Source organism: Strix uralensis, chromosome 13 (genome assembly GCF_047716275.1).
Source record: "Strix uralensis isolate ZFMK-TIS-50842 chromosome 13, bStrUra1, whole genome shotgun sequence".
NCBI lineage: Eukaryota > Metazoa > Chordata > Aves > Strigiformes > Strigidae > Strix > Strix uralensis.
Genome location: NC_133984.1, coordinates 11,112,347 through 11,136,171, shown reverse-complemented (window position 1 = coordinate 11,136,171; position 23,825 = coordinate 11,112,347). Strand labels below are relative to the sequence as shown.

Below are 23,825 nucleotides of genomic sequence, written 5' to 3'. Positions count from 1 at the left end.
TTCCCCTCCCCAGTGCAGATGGCTTTGATGTGGTGTTCCTGAGTGAGAGCGTGGCCAAGGAGCCTGAGCAAGAGCAGTGTTTCCTGGCAAAACTGCTCCACTTTGTTCTGTTCTTTATCGTGGAGGAAGAGGGTCTCCACAGATCACAAGGAATCCAGCAGAAACCGACAGGAGTCCAAGTCCTGATTCCCCAGAAAGCCTGAGGGTGGTTTAAGTGCCTTTGGTTGATGCTGGCATTAATTCAGCATCAGGGTTCTTTGCAGAAAAAGCTTGTCTGTCGGCCAGGGGAAGTGGCCTCTGCTTCCAGCATGTTAACTGCTCATGACTTGGAGAGGCAGCCACATGCTTGCTGCTAAGCTGTACCCAGTTTCTCTTGGGTCTCATCGGGTGTCTCAGTCTGTTGGCTGCACTGCCCAGTTTGGCACTGCCCAAGCAATGTGAGGACAAAGGGTTTTCTCTCCTAACAGGACCTTTGTGTGCTGATGAAAGGTGTCTGAAAGGCAGCCTTGGAGCTTGAGTCTTCTGGGCACAGAGTGTGACATAGCCAGGAGCCTGGCCAGGACAGGAGGGTCTGCTCCAGGACCCCGGCAACCACCGTGCTTGGGAATGGTCTTGGCAAGGACACCTCTTCTCCCACGTGCCACCACAGCCTGAGAACTGGGAGAACCCACTGATTTGCAAACTTTCTTATCTCTGGTTCTGTCTAGGATTGCTGTAGAAGGAAGGAATCCTGACATTTACTGCAGCTGTAGTGTTTGAGGTGGATTCTTTTAGGCAAATGCATGTATTTGAATAAAAGTCAGCACAAATCTCTTTGCAAAGGTTATGTTGAAAGAGAAACGCTGCATAGATTGCTAGCCCTGGTTTGGGACTTGCTGAAGTCCCAACTCTTCCTCCAGACTGAAGTGAGTGGGACAGGGAGATCTGTGTAGAGCTGAAATCACAGTATCTTGCAAAAACAGGGACTGATGCCTTCTGCAGCCATAAACCAGCCCAGGCATCTGGCTGAACAGATTTCTGCATGTTCTGTCACATACATAGGCCTGATCTGTCTAACAGGCCACACCAGGCTGTTCCAGGAGCAAACAGAGAGCTTGCCTTACGTTTCCCTACCTTGTACCCGAGAGATTCCTTTGCTAATCCTAGAGTTTCACGGCTGATACCTCTCCCCATTTTCCTTAAGATTTCCTGTTTCCCTGCTGTGTTTGCCCAGGCAATTATTCCCTCTGTAATTCATATTCTCCACAATGGACCTCACGCTGATGCTGCTTTGCCAGACTGGACAGTTGATTGCTTGTATTTTTCACACCTAAGTCAATGTCCTGCTCTTTTTCACTGCATCTGAGGGGCAGCCCTCATCACAGGCTTCTCAATGCTGTCATTGCTTAAACCTGATGAAGGCTAAACATGCAGTTCCTTCAAGACGTGCGACAGCTGTACAGGCGCAGCAACCTGACTTGCAAAACAAACAGGCAGGAGACATTTCAACAAACTAAATGTAGCACCCCCTCCCGCTCAGTTATCGAGACCTGGGGGTAATGTGAGTGTTAAACTAATTTAAATTGTATGCCTGGTCTGCAGATGGGTGTGCAACAGTTACTATTATATTGGATGAGATAATGCATGAAAAATCATGATTACACATTACTGGGCAGGAAGCAGCTGCTATTATTTACATAATACAAATCCAATTTACAAAATTTAACTTGTTTAATGGAATTACCTGCCCTAGCTGAGAGGTTCTTGGGGACAGATCAGAAAAGGTTTTCATGTCCTCTGGTCCCTTGTTCAGACCCTAAGAACAGGTTAGAGAGTGTCAGCCATGCTCTTCTTAAAATGGGAAGAAACCCTGTCATAAACACAGGGGAAGGAGTTCCAGGTTCCTTCCTCTCTGAAGTGCATGTTGGGCCTTCCCTGATTGTGGAATAGGTGACAGGAGAGGGAAAGTTCTCCTAGAACCTGCTGATGTGAAACATAAGGGCTTGCCTTATTCAGAGCAGCTGAACAATTTATAAGCAACTTCCTTCTGACATTGGCCATCAGCTATTGCAAAACAGAAGAGGAGGAAAAGACAGTGCCAAGATGGAAGCCAAGAGAATCACGGCAAGACTTGTACCCCTTTTAGTGTCCATCTCTGTGTTTGCAAGTGAGAGCAGCCCTAAGGCACCAACAGGAGATTTTGCCCCCCAGTTCATGGCATAGAGCAAGTGGTTTTGATGCACAAGCTGCAACAGATACAGGACTCACTGTTGTAGTGGGTTGATCTTGGCTGGATGCCAGGTGCCCACCAAGCTGCTCTATCCCTCCACACCAAGGGAGTCTTGGTTTGTGTGATATTGCCACTGGTGCACCATCCTGGTAGCAATTGGCACCTGCTGTTCTTCAACTCACAGCTATCCCACAACAAAGGGACCTTCTGAGAAGCAAGGCAGGGTAGAAAGCTGTTTGATCTTCTCTGCGTTCACAGTGGCTACATAAAAAGCCCACTGGTACCCTCTTGGGTCCTTGAAGTACCCTCTGCTGAGGTAGTCTATGCCAAGGATACAAGGGGCCTCTGGGCCGGTCACAGTGGGGGGCTTTTGCCACTTGTCCCCTCTTAACCTCACCTCAGCCTCCAGTATAGACAATTCTTGGCATTCCCCCGTCACTCCAGAGATCCAGATGGGTTCTGTGCCCCTATACCCTGATGGCACCAGTGTACACTGTGCACCAGTGTCTGCCAAAGCCTTATACTTCTGCGGATCTGATGTGCCAGGCCATTAATCCACACAGTCCAGTATACCCGGTCATCCCTTTCCTCCTAGCCAAAGGCAGGGACCCTCTATTTCTGTTTCTGGTCAGAGTATTCACTGTCTGACCCTTTCAGTGCCAGACCAGAAGTTCCCTCACCAGGATCAAGGAGGTGATCTCAGTCCTTCTATGTCTGGTAGATCGCTGATTGCCTTCTTGTGTCTCTACAGCAACAAAGCTGACAGCCTTCTTGGGTGGTCCCTTCTTAACAGATGTCTTCCCTCTCAGTTTGTGTACAGGGGCTTCCAGCTTAAAGGTGGGTTCACCACCCCATTTCCTCATGCCCTCCCCCTGGTCACGCAGGAAGAACCAGAGTGCACCACATGGCATACGCCTGGGGCTCCCTGTCCCTCTGACGGGGGCAGGAGGGGACTGACTTCTTGGGGTGCCCATGACAACCAAGGTGTTGGCCTATAGGGATGAGGAGGGACAGAGATTTTCTTCAAAGTTTTGGAGCCAAGGAGACACTCTCTCCACAGTTGGTGTATCCATATCTGGACAAAACATCATTGCCAAGCTGTTAGAATATGACACTGGGGCACTTTGAATCACCTTCCTCCACATGGCCCGTGAGCACAGGACTTCCTCGGGATCTTTGGAGACCTCATCATTGTCTAGATCACTGTAGATGACTTGAGCACCGCTAATTCTCTCAGGTACAGGATGCTTTCATCTGCGGTAGTCCACTTTCCTTGGGAGTTGACAAGATCTTCCTTGAATGGGTATCTTGCCCTCACACTTGAGACGACCTGTCTCCAGAGACTGCAAATTGCTGCATGTTTTCCAATGCCTCCCTCAATTCCCTGGGTTCTAGCAAGGGAACCCAGCTGTTGAGCTTCCCTACCTTCCAATCGCTGACCATCGGCCCCATTATCCCAGCATCAGAGCAGCCAGGCAGCAATCTACTCACCTGGCTGGTGGCTGTCATCTTTCTGCATGTCTCGAAGTTCTGATGAGGTCAGAGACCAGGTAGTTTCTGCTTCTTGTCTGAATTCTCTCTTTTCTCCAATTTCTTTAAGAATCAGCTTCTTGATGAAACCCTTCCTCTTCTTCCTCCTCCCTTACTAATCAATGGTATGGATTTGTTGACCTCCTTGTCCAGTTTCTTTTTCACTACTGGAGCAACTACTGTAGTTGTTGTTTGGGTCCCTGTAGCTACTATCATGTCCTCAGATGTAGTTTGCACCCTGGTCTCAGTCAAGGTATTCTCAGAGGTGGTTTGGGTCCCTGCCTTAACCAGTCCTCTGATAGTACTGAAGTGTGGCTCGACAGGCACAGGCCAAGCCCCAGTACAGTGCTAGCAGCTGCTGGTTTTCACTGGGGTAGGCAAGGCACCCTTCTATCAGGCAGCACATCAGTCTGACAGGGTTACTTGCCTGTTCAGGTGTAAAGTCCCGGGCTCTGGGAGGTGATAACCGCCCTAGGCACCTGCCCAAATGCTTCCACACACCCTGCCACCCAGGGACCGGCTGCCTCAGGGCACGTTTAAGTATCGCCTCACCCAAAAGCTGTCTTCTCTTACACCAGGATGACACCAGATTCCACAAAGCCCATAATATGCCAGCAGTGTTAATTAGTAGTATTAAACAGCTCACGTAAGGGTGAGCAAGGACTTCAGGAGCCTGTATAATAAAACCACCCACATCAATCCCAGGTAGGAAGAGGGAGATGTATTCCCTCATCCTCTCCACAGGATAGCTCCCCCAACACAGCAAGGCCATCAACGCCAGGGCAAAGCACACAGCCGGTTTGTACTAGCATGTTCCCAAGCTCAGCAAAATAAAGAGATAAGCAGCGTGGCCAAAAAACTCCATAACCTGCACAGAAGCTTGCTACTTAACTACTATAGCTATAGCACGCTTAATATAAAACTGCCGTTGTCTCAGGCCCCGTGTTGGGTCCCAAAAAGGACTGCAGGGGGTTGACCTTGGCTGGACACCAGGTGCCCAACAAGCTGCTCTATGCCTCCACTCCTCAGTAGGACAGAGGAGAAAATAAGATGGAAAAGAACTCGTGGGTCAAGATAAAGGCAGTTTAATAAAGCAAAAGCAAGGCCATGCGTGGAAGCAAAGGAAAACAAAAGATTTACTCTCTACTCCCCATCAGCAGGTGATGTCCAGCCACTTCCCAGGAAGTAGGGCTTCAGCAGGCGTAGCAGTTACTCCAGAAGACAAATGTTGTAATCATGAACACTGCCCCCCTCCTCCTTTCTCTTAGCTTTTATTGCTGAGCAGACATACGGTATGGAATATCCCTTTGGTCAGTTTGGCTCAGCTGTCGTGGCTACATCCCCTCCCAAATTCTTGCCCACCCTGAGTCTACTGGGTGAAGGGGGGAACATTGGAGACAGCCTTGATGCTGTGCAAGCACTGGTCAGGAGCAGGCAAAACACAGGGTGTGTTACTAACACCTTTCTAGTGACCAATACGAAGCACAGCACTGAGGGCTGCTAGGGGGAATATTAACTCAGTCTCAGCCAGACCCAATACAATTGTTTATTTAAAAAATTAAAAGAAACTTTTAACAAAATCACGCCGAACAGTGAGGATCTGAAAAGCCAGGCAGCACTGGGGGCATCATAAAGAGAAATGCTCTGCAGGCCCTAACCAACCCAAGGGCTAGAACGTGCAGACAAACACCTCCAAGTGGACGATAAGACCTTGTTCCACTTCTCTCATCCAAACAGTGATACTGCCTTGTAAGCAGAGGAGGTTGTGAATTCGAAACCTGAATCTCTTGTGCGTCCCCACAAGGTGCCCAGGCACCCGGAGGGCTCTGATGGTGGTAAGCTTTTAAGAAGTTCCACTTGAAAGCAACCACGGCTGCAGTCACAGCTTGGAGGAAGCCACCTGCTTAGTGGCAACATGAAGAGTATGTCATTGCACAAGGTGTGTGTGACATGCTGCATTTCTTCTCACCCAGAGTCCTGCAGAGCTGTCCATTTTTTTTCCCTTGTTGCCCTGCATCAGCACAGAACATCCTCTCTAGCCCAGAAGGAAGGGGGAATGAATACATGTATATCCACAGTCTAAGGAGGGTCACCTTTTGCTGGAACTCGGATCTCACTCCCTACCCCAATCCAAAATGTGAGAACAGGGCTAGCTCTGGAAGGACAGAGCCCTCTACGAGCTAGGACCCACGAGGCAATTAATAGATCGCAGGCTGATGATTCGCCTTCTGCATCTGAATGATCTTGCCAAAGCCACCTCTTCCCACATCGTAGTCTGTCCGGTACTCGTCTCGCACCTGGGGTAGAGCAAGAACACAGATATTAGTACCCTGCACTGCCTGTCTCCTGCTAGACTTCAGAACCATCATCCCCTCCTTGCTCAGCTAGTGGAGAACTGAAGTTCAGGCTAGAAGCACTTTGACTCGTTTGAAATCTCATCAAATAATCCACCAAAAAGGTTGGTAATAGTGGTGAAAATGACAAGTGTAGATATATCTGATGGCTGACGTCTTTTTAGACAAGAAGCAAAGACCCCAAAATATTTTCATTCAGCTTTGCAGTCCAGCTTTCAGAATTGCCAGGCTTGGCCTCCAGAACATTTTCTTCCCTCCACCCTGGAAATCTGCAAAGACACCTTATGTTCACACTGGGGGCAAACTGCTGTGTTATGAGATTGACCTAGCAGCTATGCTGTTTCCCTCCATGCAAATTCTGCATCATTTTAAGAGTACTAGCTGGGATTAAGGAACATTCTGCTTGCACTGCAGGAAGTTTAGGGTCCTAGACAGAAATGGCCTTAAGTTCTATATCTAGCTTTTAACACCAGGCATCAGTTACCAGAACAACCTGGGAGTGGTTAAACTTTACACATTGTTCTGCATAAGACAAAACTAGCAAAGCAGTACAGTCTTAAGGGGATCAAATTCAAGGCATGAATTGGTATTGCCTTTACCTGTCCTCCCGTCTTTCCTCTTCCATACTGCCGCCCCTCCTTAAATCCTGCATCCCAGTCAGTTCGAATGATGCGGTCATCTAGTCGTGTGCCGTTGATAAATCGCATTGCGTGTTCAGCGTCCGCTCTCGTGTAGTATCTGAAGCATACTATAAGAACTAAGCATGCTATTTTGTTGGGTACAGGGAAAATAAAAAAAGAGAACTATTGTATTTGAGACGCTGAAAAACCCTGCCTTCCAGCCTTTTCTACTCTTCTCTATGGGACCAAAACCTGAGCTTATATAAATCCCAAGTTAAAAACAGCTCCCACACAGAAAGGATTCTGAACGTTGTTAGTACCTGCACAGACAAGAAGCAGCTTTGGATCACTTATTTCAAAAGTAGGTGAAACAAACACGTTAAGGCCTTGCTAAGGGCAAGAAATCTGTAATATGCCTTTTTACACTATGCGAAACTTGACTGAATTTGAACAAGAGGGGCAGGCTTTGCAAAGACAGCTCATGGTACAACTTGTACAAGCGCATCCCCTGTGCTTGGGAATACCGCCATGGTTTATTCTGCTACTTCATTCAGGTGTAAAGCTAAGGTGAGAAAGTGAACGCGTGCTCTGGCTTCGCAAGAGCTCAGACTGATGATTGTAACAGTTCTCCTTTTGGCCCTAAAATCATTAAAGAAATGAACAAGTTAAAGGAGCTCTCTGCCACCTCCAGAAAGTACAGCAGCGGTAGCACTTTTCACCTATGGCACTGCTGTACTGTCTGCCTCTCAATTAAGGTGGTGGTGGTGAAGTAGCAAGGTTGGAAGGGAAGTCTCCAGTAGAAAGCACTTGACTATCACTCCTTTACAGGTTTTCCACAGCAGTACAGCAGAGCTTGCTGTGCAGAGAGGCACTAAAGGTGGCAACCGCACACAGGCTGACAGTAGCAGGGAACCAGAAAGGATACTCGACAAAGCAGAAGCCACAGGGGGTTTTCTTGATCTTGTCCAGCCCCATGACAATCCGCTTGACGTCTCCACACTTGGAGAAGAGCTCCTGGATCTGCTCCTCGGTGGTGTAGAAGGACAGGTTGCCAACATACAACGTAGAGGAAATTTTCAGGGATTTCTCCTGCAGCTGCCTGCTACCCTGAGGGCAGAGGGGAGCACACAGCGGGGTGAGCACGCCTGCTGCCCCGCTCCCGGCGCCAGGCCCCGGCGGGCACCTCCCGCCGCCCCGGAAATACAGTGCCCTCCCACTCGCCGGCTCCTCGCACGGCCTTGTCCCGGTAACAGCCCTCCCCGTCAGGCGCTGCTCTACCCCCCCGCCCCGGCCGGGCTCCACCGCCTCGGGCCTCGCCGCCCACCCCGCCGTGCCTCAGGCCCGGCCGCACCCGGAAGTGCTGGTCGCGGTACTGGCTGATCTCGCAGTAGGAGTCGCTGTTGAGCCCGCTCAGCGTCGTGTGGAGCAACCCCGACATCTCGCCCGCGCCCGGCCGGGCCCTGCTCCCGGGATCCTTCCAGAACCGCCGCGGCGCCCACCGGACGGCAAGCGAGACAGCCGGTCCGCCGCGCCGCCCGATTGGCCCCGGCGCCTGTCGCTCGGGGTGGGGAGGCGGGGCTATAGCGCCGGACAGCCAATCAGCGCGCGGAGCCACGGGAGCTCTGGGTTCGGCGCGGCCGTGGCGGCCGGGCCCGGCATGCTCCGCGGCGGTGCGCGCGCGCGCGGCGGGCGGGCGGTGCGCATGCGGGGCGGCGCGTGCCCCTCCCCGCCCATCTCCTCAGAGCGCGCGCGTGGGGCGGCGCGGGCCATGGCGGGGGCGCGGCTGGCGGCGGCGGAAGGTACCGCCCGCGGCGGGGCTGGGGCCCCCTTCCCGAGAAGCGCTTGGCAGCTGCCGCCTCTTGTTGGGTTCTATCTCCCGGCCCCTTCTCGTCCTGTCTTACAGGGCTGGTGCGAGAGCTGCTGAGGGAGGAGGCCCCGTCCCGCATCGCTGCCCTCACTGAGGAGCTCTTCCAGGCGGTGGGGAGCATTTCTGAGGAGGGTGGGAGCGCAGCAGAGGTTGAGCCCCGGCCTCCCGGTCCGGTGCCCCTCTCGAGCCCGTCTGAAGAAACGGGGGTTTCATGTGCTTCGCACCACACAGCAGCGCTCGCCCAGGTGGGTGGCTGCGGTTCCTGCAGCTTTGCGAGCACGTACTCTTGCTTCCCTCTTTTGCGGTGAAGCTAAAAGTTTAGCTCTAGTGCTGTTGGAATGTAAACAGAACAGTTGATTCTTTCATCCTTTAACCCAGTAGCATGAAAGTCCAATATAAAGTGGAAAATACAACATTTAAAAAGCCAGTGCAAAATGTTGATCCTAAATGTAAAAGAGTGCATCGTCATTGTAAAAGTTACTGGTATCTTAAGGGTTTAACTTCAATTTTGTAGTAGTAATTTCTAATCGTAATTTCAAGTGAAAAATGCAAGTATAGAACACAGGTGCATATTAAGAGTTTGGTACTGAGTTGGAGGAGAGGTCCTTCACATCCTGTATGTGGATTCCAATAATGATAGCAGATAATTGAGAAAGAAGAAAACAAGCAAGTGTGTTGTTTTAACTGTCTGGTAAAGCCAGTACATAGTATTACAGTGGGAAGTACTCATTTTCATACGTTATAAAAGTGAATTCAGCATGCCTGTTTTCAGGTCACTGCCCCAGATCTCCCTGTGGGATCACGTAACAGTTACATGGAAAACTCACACCTTTGGCTCCAACGTAAAAGGAAGTTGGACAAACATGCAGACAGGTCATTACTGTGAGATGCATGAAAGATGGTTCCTTTTCCAGTAGTAAATTTCAATGTCACCCAAATACAGGACAAAATTAAATCTAATCAGATTCTCTTACTCAGGTTGAAGAGGGTGCAATAAGCCTGTGGAACTGGGCTGTGACCAAACACGCAGGTTCTGTTGTCAATGATGAGCAAAGAGCTAAATGTATGTATGTGTTCTATACCTTCCTAAATGTGTGTTGTGTGCTGTAGCATGAAAAGGAAAATCTCTCTGCTGACAGGCATATATGTAGTGCTGTAGATTTGTTTGGGTCCTTGCAGATAGGGTGTAGACAGAGGAAAATACACAGCTGGGCTTGTATAAACAGTTCAGGAAGGGAGCGTCCTGGTGTAATAGTGATCTCCCTGTGACACAGAACCAGTGTAGGCATTCTTACCACTCCCCCTTTCCATGCCAGAGTATTGGTAAAGAGGAGATGTGACCAAAGGAAGTTGCAATTTGCCTTCTAATGCTATGGTTTTAATCTAAAAATGTATGGAAATAACATAGATGTAAATTTTAGACTGTTGGTCACTTAATTTATATCGTGAGGTTGTTTCTTTGATGTAACTATCTCATCAATGTTTACATACAGAAAAACTCTAAAATACCCTTTTTACTTCCCTGCTTTAGCCAGGTACACAGCTGGTGGGTTTGCTTGGAGCCAGGAGCAGGGCTGGGGGAAAGCAGAAGTGAGCTTTTGGTCTTTTCCCTCAACCTGTTCTTTATGTGGTTCTGCAGGATTGCAATTTCTGGCCTACATTTTTGTCTTGAGGGATTATAGTCAAAATTATGTATAATCTGCATCATATAAATTGTATCAGGTAAAGGCAAAAGGGTAAGTTTACACAAAATAAGTGGTAATTGTAGAGCGTAATGTTCTCAGATCTTGTATCACAGCTGAAGGGCCAGGGAGAGGCTATTTTAAATACATTAAGTGGTGTCTTTTCCATCCCTGATGTATAAGGAAGGCCTGAAAATATTTTTGCTTTTTACTTTGAAAATGTAAAGATTATTAAACTTCATCTCCCTATTTTGCTGAAGGCTATTTTGAGTCTCTCAAGACATGTTACTGTAAGCACCTGCAATGTAATTAAGTCTTTGAATACCATGTATTTAACTTAAACTCTGAAGTATTTAATAGGTATTTTGATGAGAATAATTTTTTTTTTTTTTCTAAAAAGCAGTTTTAAGCAGCTTGGCTAAAATTCAGACTGCTTTGACCCCTGAAGCTTTCAAATTTTTCTTTCCTGTAATTTAAAATGGCAAGCAGTCTTTCAGATATGGCAGGGCCTGACTTTCAAAAAAAAAAAAAAGAGAAAAGGGAACTTACGAATGTCTGCACTGTTTTCTTGCAGTACGGTTTGTTGCTTGCAGGCTGGTGTGCCTTTGTGAAGGCAGTGATCCTCCGGAGGGAACGATTCGAAGGCAGATTTTGGTAAGGCTAATGGTGGGTGAGCAATGAAGTACAGTTGATCACCAAGGGAACCCTTCAAACCCTATTACAGTTGCTTTGGCAAGGGAGTGGAATACATCTGTAGTTCTGGGGAATGTGCACGCTGAGGTGGGACCTGTCCTGTCACAGGGATCCCTTGCTGAGCCAGTGCAGTTAGGAATTTCTGGGCAGTGTGGTTAGCATCATATATTTTTCATAGGGTAAAAAGTGATATGAGCAGCATATTCATTTGTTTCAGTATCTTGTAATATTGTTTAGTAGGGTACCATAAGTCTTACGCTTCATCTAAGTGTTAAGGACTTCATTCAGACGTGAGAGGTGCTCGTCAGAAATTGAGCTGAAATACCCCTCTCCTATGTTAGATATGTGCATCAACAAGATGAGATCTAACTGCCTTTCTCAAAGGTGACTATATTTTCACAAAGCATGTATCATTTTCTCCTTCAGATGTCTATGAAAACTGGGAAAGGATGGATAGATATTGGAAAAGCTGATCTTGCTGATGGATTTCTAGAGATTGCCATGAGTGTAAGTTCTTTTCCATTTTTAATTTCTTATAAACACACCTATTTGTAAGTTCTGTGGGTGATGCCTATGCTTTGTTTTCCAGAATATAGAAAAACTGTATGCGAAGTTGCTTAAGGGGTGTGATAGTGAAGCAGATATTCATGTGCACAAAGCTGATGTGGAGAAGAACCTCTTCAAAGTACTCTCTTATCAGGCTGAATCAGTACGTGTTCTTCCCAGTTTTCCTTATAAGTCACTAGGGACATAGAGGGAAACTCTGACCCAGTTATTAGATGTATGAATGCTTGGCATTGAAGACTCGCTGAAGGATATATTTCCTTCACTTAGATGTAAGATAGCTGATCTCGTGTTTGCATTCAGTGTTGCAATCATCTAATGATTTTTAATTTGTCTGATTTATCGCAGTCATTTCTGCTGTGGTGTTTATATCTTCTAGTTCAGATTTGTTGCTCTATGATTTGGCTAGCATGGCTGTTTATAAAACAAACAGCTGCCTTTCTGAGTCATAAATGTGTCAGTTCCAAAGGTGTCCTGTGCTTGACTGAAGAAGGGGGGGGATAGGACTGATGTAGAGCCTGGGTCCCCCAAACTGCGTTTGTGTAACATGTACACAGCAAGACTAGTCATTTTGGAACATTCATCATACTGTGCTAGTATTTGCAGCTGGGCTGACTGAAAATACCTGGAGGTAGTATTCACCATGGCTGCAGACAGCCAAGGTTTGTATTTAACAAGTAGATATTATAAGTCACATGTGCAAAGTCTTCTGTAACGTACAACTTCCATGAGTCTGCAAACTCGTGAACATCATGAAAGCTATTATTATTATATGCCATCAAACAGAGATGTTTCTATACATGAATACCCTCTCTCCCATGACATCATACGTGCTGCTTTCCACATATAAAGGCTTTAAACAGTGGGAAAATCAGTATAAAATTACAAGATCTGGAAACAGTGAGTTCCTTGACATTTGACATTTTCTTTAAAGTCTCAACCTCTGGCATCATACAATGAAGTAAGAATCATGGTGATAATGATAAAAAAAAAAAGCCTAACAATATGAGAGAAGTCTGAAAAAGTGCTGAAGGTTTTTTAGGGGTTCAACAACACAAATGACAATAATTCGAAGTATGTAATTTAGAAATTCTAAGTTTTGTGAGGCGTTGTGCTTGACTGAAGTTTCTGAGTACTTTATCAATGCTATAGAGTATGACAGACATATGACTCTAAAAATGAGAAAATGTAGTTGCCTGCATTTGCTGGTAACACCACTGACCTCAGTATCTAGAAGGGGAGTACTGTCTCCAGAATTCTCAAGAGCTTCCCTGAACAGGCCTTTTGGCAGTGGCCAAAATTTTTAATTTGATCATGGAGACAAAAGAGGACCTTAAGTTACTGGAGAGGTGGTTTAAGATGTGCTGAACTGTTGTATCATCTTAACATCTGAACGAACATATCCCATGCATCTGGCCTTTTCACAGTACCTAAGGACTGACTGCAGTGTTTTTCTGGATGGCTTTATCATCTGGCAATATATAGAAATATACAGAATTATTGTAGTACTGTAAGGATAGATATCTAATCCCAAACGTAGCTTTACTGAATGTGAAAAACCCAAGTCCTTTTTTAGAGAATCAGTCTTTTAGTGAATTTTAAGGACAAGTTGCTCACTAACAGTTTGTTGGCATGCGCCACTGCTTTCTTAGGCGGTTGCTCAAGGGGATTTTCAGAAAGCGGTGATATGCGTGCAACGCTGCAAAGATATGTTGATGAAATTGCCAAAAGAGGTAAGTGAAATCATCCCTTCTTTATCATTCCAAACTTTGAAAATCTGCTTTCCTCTCTATATGTTAAAGAATGACTTATGCCATATAACATTTTGAAAAGTACTCTGCACTGTGTATCTCTTCTGCAACTGGTTTCTTCTTTGAGATTTTCTTACTAAAAAACAGCAGGCATTTTCTTCAAAGTTCAGTTTTTTTCTTGTTTCTCATTTGAAATAGACTGGTAAACTCTTCCTAAAGAATGAGAGAAGACAAATCAGCAAGCAAGGCAAAAATATTTCAAAATTGAGTATGCCACCTACTCTTCTTACAGAACCAGCTGCATTTTACATCTTGATCTTGTATGCTGCTTCTTCACTTGTACTCGAGTGTACTTTTGTCTGGAGACAGATGGGACAAGAGAAGAGCTGAGTTACTAAGTTTTTGATATGCAAGTCTCTCGCTACCCTCAGTACTAATCTTCATCTTCATGAAGCTGTAGAGCTATGAATGGAGGCTTCCTATTGCCCTAAACTGTGCTTTTTGTAGTTCTTGTGTCACAGAAACAATGTCCAGAGAAAACAAACTCTGGCATATGCAGACTAGTTATTTGCAAAGATAGAAGTCTGATATGTTTATATCAGAATAAACTTCCCCACATTTATTTTCATTTGCTTATGTTAATGTTTTCCCAGTGTTTAGGAAACGTTTTGTTCCCGTCTCTGTGGTACAGGTAATAAAATTCAGATGGGTAGATGTGAATTCTGAATGGGAAATATCACTGGAGTTGGGTTTTTAACCAATTAAACTCCAACCAATTTTGAATTCCTTTTTGTGATCCGCAGGCCTTGTTCAGTGTGTCTCAGCGACTAAGTCAGTTGTAGGGGTCTAGCTTTGGTTTGAATCATAAGAGCAGAGCTTCTCACTGTCAATTGTTGAAAATGCTCGCAGGGATCTTCGCATTACTGTTCCTGATTTAATTTTAAATTAATTTCATGCTTTCTGCTTAACCCCCTCCATTAAGTAATATTAAACTTCTCATGATGGGTGCTTTTCACAAACCAGGAGCACTGATGCAGACAAGGAAGAGGTTTCTGATTATGAGAGATATGATTTACTTCTGGTTTAAAGAGTGGTATTTAAACAATGAGAAAAAAGGAAAGAGCTAGTGATTGGTGAGTGACTTCAAAACTTCTGGGCCACTAGGTAGCCGTCAGTCCTTAACTCTTCCAGGCTGCCATTGTATCAGAGAGCACTTGCAGAGTATGACACGGAGATTGGTGCATTATGGTGAAGTATGGTACCACAGAGCAGCTGGAGAGGATTTGCAGCTTGTGGATCATCAGTGGTCTATGAACCGTAATTGGGAACTCTTGCCCTACAGGGTGAAATGCCAGAATTGTTCCAGACACTTGTTCAGAGAGGTGCCAGGTTTATGGGGATGTTTAGTGTTGTGCTTGACACCTGGAACACAGTCATCTACTGAAATAGTATTTTAATTATCCTTTGAAATACTTCTTTTCCAAGCATGCAGGTAAATGACTGGGGTATGCCACAGTATGCCTACAGCGTTATGCTGAACACTTTGCATGAAACCCTCTCAATACAGTAAACTTTCTGTTCTGGAAAAAAAACGTTCACAAATGAACTTATGAAAAATAAGGGTTTCACATCTGAGAGTGATCTTTTTTTTGCTCATGCATACTGAATCTGTGCTTTTGTCTCTGGATGAGGTGAACAGTAAATTTGAAGCAAGATGTTGTGCTACCTCTCTCATTCTTGCCTGAGGATTTGAAATCTGTAGTCACTTGCAAGAAACTTAATTTATACTTGGAAAAGAAAGTTACTGCAGAGGCAAAATGGATGTAAATATTGGCAGCCTGTTAGCATATAAAATTACTTTTTTGTCTCTTCTTTGGACGACATATGACAGCTGCAAATCATTTCAAAGGAAAGACAAGTTGTTATGAACAGACATTGTCAGAGCTGACTGATTAAAGCAGAAAGCAACAGTGCTCTGAATAACCAAGCATTCAAAACCAGTTTTCTCCTAAATCTTGTAATGTGGGTGATCCTTTTTTAACACCAAAGAGGCATGCGGGGAAGAAGCCTACCATGGAAGAGGTAGAGCCCTCTTCACTTAACTATGTAAAACTTTTTTGTCATTTTTAAAAATGGAGTTGTAATATTCCAGTTTTTCCTCTCAAGTTTTAATTTTTATTGTTAATGCAGTTCTAGTGCTTTCAGTGTAATTTCTTGAGGAACTATTCTACCTCATGCGTTTCAAGAATCCTGCTGTTTTGTGTGTCGTGGACCAGTTAATGATACTTTGCTTTCCCACTCAAATATGATTCCATTTTCGTAATGTTCAATATCCCCTTGTATAAGGTCAGAAGTGATAACAGTGGATATATCTTTAAAGTAAAATGCATTTTAAAGAACCTGAGAGACTAGAATGCCATAGATCTAATGGTGTTTCTACAAGAACATTACAGAAACAGGAGTCTCTTATTGCAGACCTGTTACCTGTCAATCCTCTGTTACAATTTTGGAGTGGAAACCTATGAACAGAAGAGGTATGAACAGAGCTCCTTCTGGCTCAGGTAATGTGCAAAGGCAAACAAAATCCTTTTGAGATGTAAAGATATGTGTGAAGGAGAGGTGGGAGCAAGGGAAAGTAGAGGTTTAATTAAAAATGTGAGAATACAAGATTTTAGCTGAATCAGATTAGCTGAGCAGATACTTAGTGACTGTCTTGCTCTGTTGCCTCACATTTATGTCTGCTTTCCACATTGATTTTCATGTTACTAAAATCAAAGTCTTCTTTCCATGGTGCTCGTCAATTCTCTCCCTAACACTTCTTTCAAAGAGATTATTTTTATGAAGAGGCTGTTCCCAGTTTGTGTACCATTCATAAGTAATAGTGAAAGGATTTGGAAACTTTGGAAAAGAGTAGACAAATTCTTCTGATTGGTTTTAAATGGATTTGTTTTAAACAGTATTTGAATTTCTCATAAAGGAGGTCCTTCACTGAGAGCATCAGTCCATGACTGATGAAAGACACAAATGTCAAGGAGAAAAAGGAATAGTTAGAGATGGTTTGGGTAGGATCCAAGTAAGTAATGTGGTGGTACTAAGGAAGAAAAAAATGTAGGCTATGGGGAAGAATATCCTCATGCCAAGGACACAGCCTCAGCTCAGAAAATTTGTTTTTATTTTTTCTTGTTCTTTTTCTTTTAAATAGTAAGAAGATCATGAATGGCATCATATCAAATTCAAAATAGTTATGTCACATATGTTGTCAAAGAGGATTTATAGGAGTGCTTAGAATTAATTACAGCTGGTGCTTTGGAGATTATTTTATATTTTATTCTTGTGGAAAATCAAATGACAAGTCCTGATGACAAAATTTGAAGAGGAAATAAACCTTTGCAAAGTGCAAATAATTATCTGGAGAAAGAAATGTAGCTCCATCTAGTGGGTTAAGATTTCCCTGTACTGAGAATATATTCGATTAGGAAACAAATGCCCAGTTATTGTTTCTTTCTAACAGTTCTTCATTCACAGCATTTGCAATCGAATCTGGTTTTATGGAATTACCACTGTGTTTTCTCCTGGGTGGTCCTTTGTGCTCTCATTTAACTTTTAGAAAAAGAATGGGGAATCATGACTACCAGGTTCTGTTTCTGTCTCTGCTATTGATTTGCTTGATTATGAGACCAAGTCATGTGTAACTTTTGTGTTACTATATGACTATATTATATGTCAGGTGAGAATGAGAACACTTGTTTCTTCAAAATCCTTATGGTTAAAACTGATAAAGCGTACTGAAATGTCTGAATAGAAGATGTTACAGAAGGTGGTGCAACAGGTTGAAGAAAGTGAGTACAATTTTTGATGTGAGGATTTAGAAAGAAAACAAAATTTTCAGTTCTAAGTGTGAGTATTGAGATTAGTTTGTGTGATTTGTGTGGTTTCTGACTGGTTAAGAAGTGGGAAAGGATAGGACTGTTGCACATATCAGAAGACTGACTGAATTTATCTGTCATCCCATATAATTCTAACTTTCGTTTATCATTAATAGCCAGAGTTATGACATTGGGAAGATGGACATGAAATATTCCGTTGGCAAAGAAATGCAGGTAAGAAATAGAGCAATTACTGTTTACAAACAGGAGGATTTTGTTAACCTGACTCCACTCTACCATCTGCCTCTGCTGTGCTAAACCTGACCAGTGATTCTTTGGCCTCTTTAGTATTCTCTGCTATGAAGTTTGGCAAAGTTGCAAGTTTGGTTGCTCTGAGCGTCAGTCTGAGGGTTCAGTCACTGATGGGTGCCCTTAAATCACATTTGAATTACTATTTCACAGAAATTAAATTGTAGAAAGTAAGGCTGAAGTAGACCCGGAAAGGCTATTGCTTCTTCCCTTCCCCCTCTTCTTTCAAGGCATCATCAGTTCTGTGTCATTTCTGGTAGATGTTCATCTGCCTCATTCAAAAGCTCCTTTTACTACCCCCAGTGGATATGCAGAAGATCTTAATCTCTTCCTCTTTATATAAAAAATTTATATATTTGAAGGCCATTATCATGTATCTCTTTGTGTTGTGTGTTTTTTTTTTCTCTCAGTGAAGTTTGTACCTTCTGTTCCTTCAATTTCTTCTTTCATTCTGTTTTTTCTATATCTCTGATTTTCCTTGCTACCCTTCTGTTCTCCTCTGAACTCTAGTTGATTGATGTTCTGTGTGAATTGTAGTGCTGAAGACTGGATACGCTTCAGAATCGAGCAATCACTTTATGTGTCTGATACCAGGCAGGCATTCTTTTGACTCAAAGAGCTTTTATTTTTCATAACCTCAAATTTTAAGTCTTTTGTATTCATATGTATGTCCATGTGTGGCTAATTTTTTTTCTGCTCTTCACATGTCATTTAAACTCCCAGTTTGTTTTTCTTTCCAGGCTAAAGTGCTGCGATTGTTAGCTACAGCCTATTTTGAGTGGGATTGCAATCTCTATCTTGACAAGGCATTGAAAGCTATAAGCTTGGCAAATCAGGTAGTAATGTGTTACTGTATTTGTGGTGTGCAATAGTTGAAACTCAAGCATTTATTAACATAATAATACGGACCACACTGATCACTGGTCTGTTATCCTTGATGTCAGACAGAGGTGTGTTTGCTTTGCTTTCGTTTTCATACTCATAAGTCTGTTTTGGTGTTCACAGCTTTTTTTAGAGAAATACTTTTTTGCATATAGATGTAGAGCTGTCTTGCTGCCTCATATCTATTAATAGTGAGATCCTTTGGTAATGATATGACTAAAATTTCTCTGACACGTATTCACGAAGACTGTGCAAACAAAATAAACTACAGTGTAGCCCACCCGAGAGTTATAGCAGCTGGCTTTTTATGCACCAGATCTTTTGTCTTGCTTTGGGTTATAATGGATATATCCGTACTACATTTTGAGTCCCTTTCTCATTATCTGTACAAATATTTGAGCAAGTGCCAAACAGAGTTCAGTTTTGAAATCTGTGTAGCCATGCTATATCAGTCTTATTTCAAACAATTAATTTAGTCTTTGCTTTTTACTAATATGACTGTATTTCTTCTGGAACTTGAAAAATGAGCTGTATAAACATACCAGCTACCCTGAAGAAAGTTTGTATATCTCTAAGTAGTCACTACAGAGAGGTGTCTTGTTCTTGTACAAATTCCATTTCCAATATAAAGATCTGAATTAATTTTGGGCTTCTATCTTTTCAGGTTAATCTAAATTCAAAAAATTTATATTTGTCTTTGGTTTTCTATTTTTAAATTTCCATTATCTGTTTCATACCAAACAAGTTTTAAGTATAAAATCCTAAAAGCTCAAATTTAGTTTTCTGCATTTTGTTAAAACTTTCAGACAGATGATGATGCATGTGCTCATGAGATCAGGATAAAAGGCAGTGTATTTTAATCATTCAAATAATATGCTACTACAGTATCTAAGCCCTTTGCAGTTTTTATTGTATGTACTTGTGCAAAACCTTTTGAGGTAGGAAGTGTTTTTATCATCATTTTTGATAATGTATGTTTTAATATTGTATGAGGGTATGGAAAACTGCAAGAATTTTATTCTAGAGTCTGAAATGTGCAGTGTTTTAGTCAGAGCTGTAGTATACAGTCTTAATTATTTCCATTTGCTCCCATTGTTGTTCTCTCCTAAAGTTCCTATTATTATAAGCTACTTTGAATTCTGCTCATACTAATTCTAGAGGAACCCAGCCAATTCACACATAGAAAAGCAGGAAATGTTTCTGTCATTCAGTATTGTTCAGCTTCTACTTGAAAGTATTGGAAATGGGCCACAGCAAAATGAGAATCATGTATCTCTTGCTTTCGTTGTTCTCATGGTCTTTTGACAGTATAAGAATAAATAAAGATGCACATTACATTTAAGAAGAAAATATTACCAGTTGCCTACCTATTGCTTCAGTCATTAAAATGGAACTGAAGAATACGGTGGAGTATATGTGATTTCCTGATATTTGTCTGTGTTGTGAATGTGCTGGACTCTCACGGGATCTGTATTCTACAAACAGCTGACCAAGTAATGTATTGTTTTTCATTGTGCAGGAGAATTTGCATCCAGCAGGGGTTTTTTTGAAAGTTAAAATTCTTCTTAAAAGTGGAGCATCAGATGAGGATATCAACTCAGGTATCACAGCTCTGTATAGGTTTCACAGTAAGGTCATGCTACTCTGTATTCAAGAAGATGGCCTGAGCTGTAGATAGAAAACAAAACAAAAAAATCCCTTTCTCGTGTGTTTTAGAGGAATCTTCATTAGCTAAATGTCATTCTGGTTTTGGAGTGTGAGACATAGTAGTCAGTGTTCACAGAGAAGTTATCCAGGTGCTAATGTAAGTTTGAATTAAGCGTGATTTTAAATAGACTTGCTGGAAATAGGGAAGGGGAAAGACTCTGAAGCCTGTTAGAATGAAGACAGTGAAAATACATCAATTTAAAGGAATGGTTTATTTTAGATGTATGCCCAAGATTGCTCAAAATGGGTGAAGGTGGATTGTCTCTTATGCAGTCAGCATAGAAGAAAGGCTTGTGAAACGTTGCTATTCTCTGTGTGTGATTTTGCAGATTTTGGCCAAGAGACGTCAAGTGCTGGTCACTGTGTTGTTATAAACCTGTTACCAGAGTTCTAGTTTATCTAGGGCATAGAAACTGTTTTCTCCTTATTCCTCAAACTTGTCATTTGAAGAGAACTGATTTTTCTATTGGCATGAGAGGAGAAGAAAGTTGGGGAGGGCTTTAATATAGAAAGGGTAATGTATCAGGATAAATTTATTTCCAGAAGTAATGAAATCTTAAGGAAGAGAGGGTTTGTACCCTTTGTGGTTGGAAAGCATCAGATGTGTAATGAGTGCTCTGAGAAATAAATATAGGAAGAGATGAGGAATTTCTTGCAGAGAGCTGAATGGTTTGAATGCTGCCAGACTAGCAGGAATGGAAACTCCACTTCAGATTGGTCTTGGGCAATTTCAGCCAGCTTTCAAGTGGACAGTTATTCAAAACTTACTTACCATTGCAATAGTTGGCTTCTGTTCTGCAGTTTGAATTGTGAAGCCATAGTGTTGCCTATCAAAACATGCTCTGCTTATATTTAGTAGCACTAGGACTCCAGTCAGTTTTTCAAGCAAGTGTATTAATGAGTGGATGTCTGTCTTCTCTTGTATGGGTGGCAGAAAAGTGTCCATGCACTGCAACTTCTCTGTCTTTTGAGTGAAGGTTCCTGTTAAGTTTTAGGCATTTGGCTAAAATCTTACATTGTACACTTGTACACAGGTACCTTAGAAATGCTTCCTTTAACAATGTTACATGTCCCTGTGTGTTCCTTCTCTGATCTCATCCAAGCTACAAATGTATAAATCTTGTTATTAACCATCCAGCACAGTCTAGCAATTTTTAAACTTTACCTTAGTGGTCTAAACCTGATACCTACTTATCAGCACCAGTCAGTTCAACAGCTGATGCTAAAGGCATTAGACTTAAGTAGTTCCCATTGCAATGTGATACCACCACAGCCTGAGCATTGACCTCAGTCTTAAGTGGTTCCTGCTGGATAAGGATGAGACATTTTGATGGAAAGCAGCTTGAGGCAAAAGTTTGTGCTACTAATGCCTATGCTATTCCTGTTTAAAGAGACAGAGGGCTAGAATTCCAAGGGCTCTCAGTCACCTTTTTGTAGTACTACATTAATTGTACAGCAAAAGGAAAGTCAAAGCACAATAGGCATGTTTTATTCTTGCTTTTGTTTTAGAACTATTATATTGGAGTTTTTTGGTTTTGTTTGGTTTTTTTTTAAAGAAGCTATAAGAGATAAATGGTAAATTGAGCAGTTAAGTGTCTAAGTTGATTAAATAATCTCAACTGCTTTGTGTTTTGTCTAGCTGTGGCAGAATTCCTGCACCATGAGATGTCTTTAGACTTTTGTTTGAATACTGCCAAACTGCTGCTGGAGCATGGAAGGTATGAAAGCATGGAACACGGTATTTGGGCTTTGTAGGTGTTCTTTTATAAGCAAAGAACATCTATTATACAATGATACTTTATTTTAAATAAAAAGTCACAGAGGTAAACAAACAGTTTTGGGAGGGAGCCTGTCTTTTCTATAGCAAGGTGATACAGATTATGGCAGCAGCAGAACAGGGTGTGAAATAATGTTGAGTGGCAATTTGCACTGCTGTAACCTTACTTTGGAATGATTCAGATTCTACCTATATAGTTTTAATATATACCTGGAATAATATCTATGAGTCTGAAATTATCTGACTGAAATCTTTCTTCCATGTTAACTAACCAACCCTCAGAATGAAAGAGTTTGGAGTCCTAGAATGACTCTTGTGAAAAACAGTATAAGGAGGCACAAGTTATGGCAAAATAAATTGAGGCATGAAATTTCACACTGTTGAATTGCTCCATCATGATTACCTATGTATATGCTTCTATCTTGCAGTAAATTCTTATTCATTGTGAGTAGTCTCTTGTGAATACTGTGGAACAAGCATGTGCTAATAGGAAGTTACTACTGAATAGATGATCTGCAGTAAATTCATACCTTGACTCACTCTGTCGGTGTGATTGTGTGCCAGTAGTATTAATGAGAAACATGCTGTACGGTGTGAATATGTTATTCTTTAGAATGGAAAATTAACAGCTCTTCTTGTGCAGCCTCTTAAAAATGCATCTGTGTGAATAGGGAATCAGTTGGTTTTGATTTTCTGAAATCTGTTCCTGAACGATTTGAATCTTCACTTGACCTTGGAAAATTTACCGTGCTCCACATCGAGTTCCTGCTGCAGAATAAGAGGGAACTGCTTGCTAAGCAAAAGGTTGAAGAAGTTATTATAGGTCTGTATCCATCTTTTGCTGCTGTTTACTGAAAGCTAGATTTAGTTGGCTGAAGTCTTGAATTCTGATTTTCACTTTTTTGCTTATTCTCATCTTTTTTTCTATTTGTGTCTGTTTTCCCTTATGTTTCTTCTGCATGACAGCTCTTGACTTCCATAAGGAATGACAATTGTGATAAAGCTCAGAGTTAAATTCACTTGCTTAATTCCTCCTCCTTAGTATAGATTGTGTGTGACTGACACATGTGGGATTAGAAATATTTATCAGAAGTTCTGTGTAATGTTAATACTTTGTCCATCCAGCCCAATGTGGTTTTGTTTGTCATTATTAAAACAGCTTGCATATCCTTGTTTGAGCAGCTGAATAACAGTTTCTTTTTCATGTCTGTTGCACCTGTAGCACTGTAGTACATTTTGACTGTCAGATCTGCTGGAAATCAGACCGTATTTTACGTAGCATCTAACAAGGTGCAAGAGCCACATTTACATTGTTCATGCATGAAAATATTTATTCTCTTACCCGCTGTTTTGGGGGGGGTTGTTCATTTGTTTTCTGTTTGTTTGGCTTGGTTTGTTTGATTTTTTTTTTTCCAGAAGCAGGATATGAAACACTGGGTCCTGGCTGAAACTATCACTATGTCAGTGTTTTTTGTTGTAGGCTGTGGGACAGTCTCCTCAGCATTTCTCCATGTGCTTCTTGAAGTTCTTGTAAAGTGATGATTTGCAGTATCTTTTCAGGTCACTATACTGGGAAACAGCTGTTGCCTGAAGCCTTGAACAGGCTGCACATCATCTTGTGGGACACAGCTGCCAAACATTATGAGGTTTGTGACCAAACAGTAGTAGTGTTATTTGTATCAGTGAAAATGAAGATCTGCTTTTTCTGACCTCTTTGGAATGTCTATTTTTGGTTAGAGTGCAAGCTGTTACTAAGATCCCTGTTCCAGTTGGCCCTAGTTTTATTTTCATCCAGCTGGGTGCTGTTTTCCATTACAACATAAGTTTCAGGTAGCCTCATCTTAAGATTTTTACATGGGAATGGTTATGGCCAGAATTGATCAGCCAAGGAACCTGTGCAGCCCATCATTCTGGTTCTGTCTTGGGAAGGGTACAAAAACCTGAAAATATTCTTTACATTGAGCTGTTTATTTTACAATTCCTACCCTCTCATGATCAGTTATTGCTTTAAGGA

General features: G+C 42.6%; 2 protein-coding genes across 2 annotated transcripts in view; one reads left to right on the top strand and one right to left on the bottom strand.

Annotated features, from left to right (window-relative positions):
- Positions 1-5,271: 5,271 nt before the first annotated feature.
- On the bottom strand, positions 5,272-8,274 carry LOC141949346 (nuclear cap-binding protein subunit 2). The gene is made up of 4 exons (XM_074882829.1): positions 8,065-8,274; positions 7,639-7,820; positions 6,693-6,831; positions 5,272-6,036 (listed from the first exon to the last, which is right to left on the bottom strand). Exons 1-4 carry the CDS (start codon positions 8,149-8,151, stop codon positions 5,938-5,940), a joined length of 507 nt encoding a protein of 168 aa, XP_074738930.1. The 5' UTR covers positions 8,152-8,274; the 3' UTR covers positions 5,272-5,937.
- Positions 8,275-8,462: 188 nt separating this feature from the next.
- Positions 8,463-23,825, top strand: part of TEX11 (testis expressed 11) — a 38,267-nt gene continuing 22,904 nt past the window's right edge. Inside the window, exons 1-14 of the mRNA XM_074882973.1 lie at positions 8,463-8,512; positions 8,617-8,825; positions 9,559-9,643; positions 10,837-10,916; positions 11,382-11,462; positions 11,545-11,664; positions 13,172-13,252; positions 15,746-15,831; positions 17,313-17,370; positions 18,186-18,281; positions 19,847-19,928; positions 21,674-21,752; positions 22,483-22,634; positions 23,372-23,457. Coding sequence (XP_074739074.1) covers positions 8,482-8,512; positions 8,617-8,825; positions 9,559-9,643; positions 10,837-10,916; positions 11,382-11,462; positions 11,545-11,664; positions 13,172-13,252; positions 15,746-15,831; positions 17,313-17,370; positions 18,186-18,281; positions 19,847-19,928; positions 21,674-21,752; positions 22,483-22,634; positions 23,372-23,457 — 1,326 coding nt within the window. The 5' untranslated portion in view covers positions 8,463-8,481. The remainder of the gene's footprint in view (positions 8,513-8,616; positions 8,826-9,558; positions 9,644-10,836; positions 10,917-11,381; positions 11,463-11,544; positions 11,665-13,171; positions 13,253-15,745; positions 15,832-17,312; positions 17,371-18,185; positions 18,282-19,846; positions 19,929-21,673; positions 21,753-22,482; positions 22,635-23,371; positions 23,458-23,825) is intronic.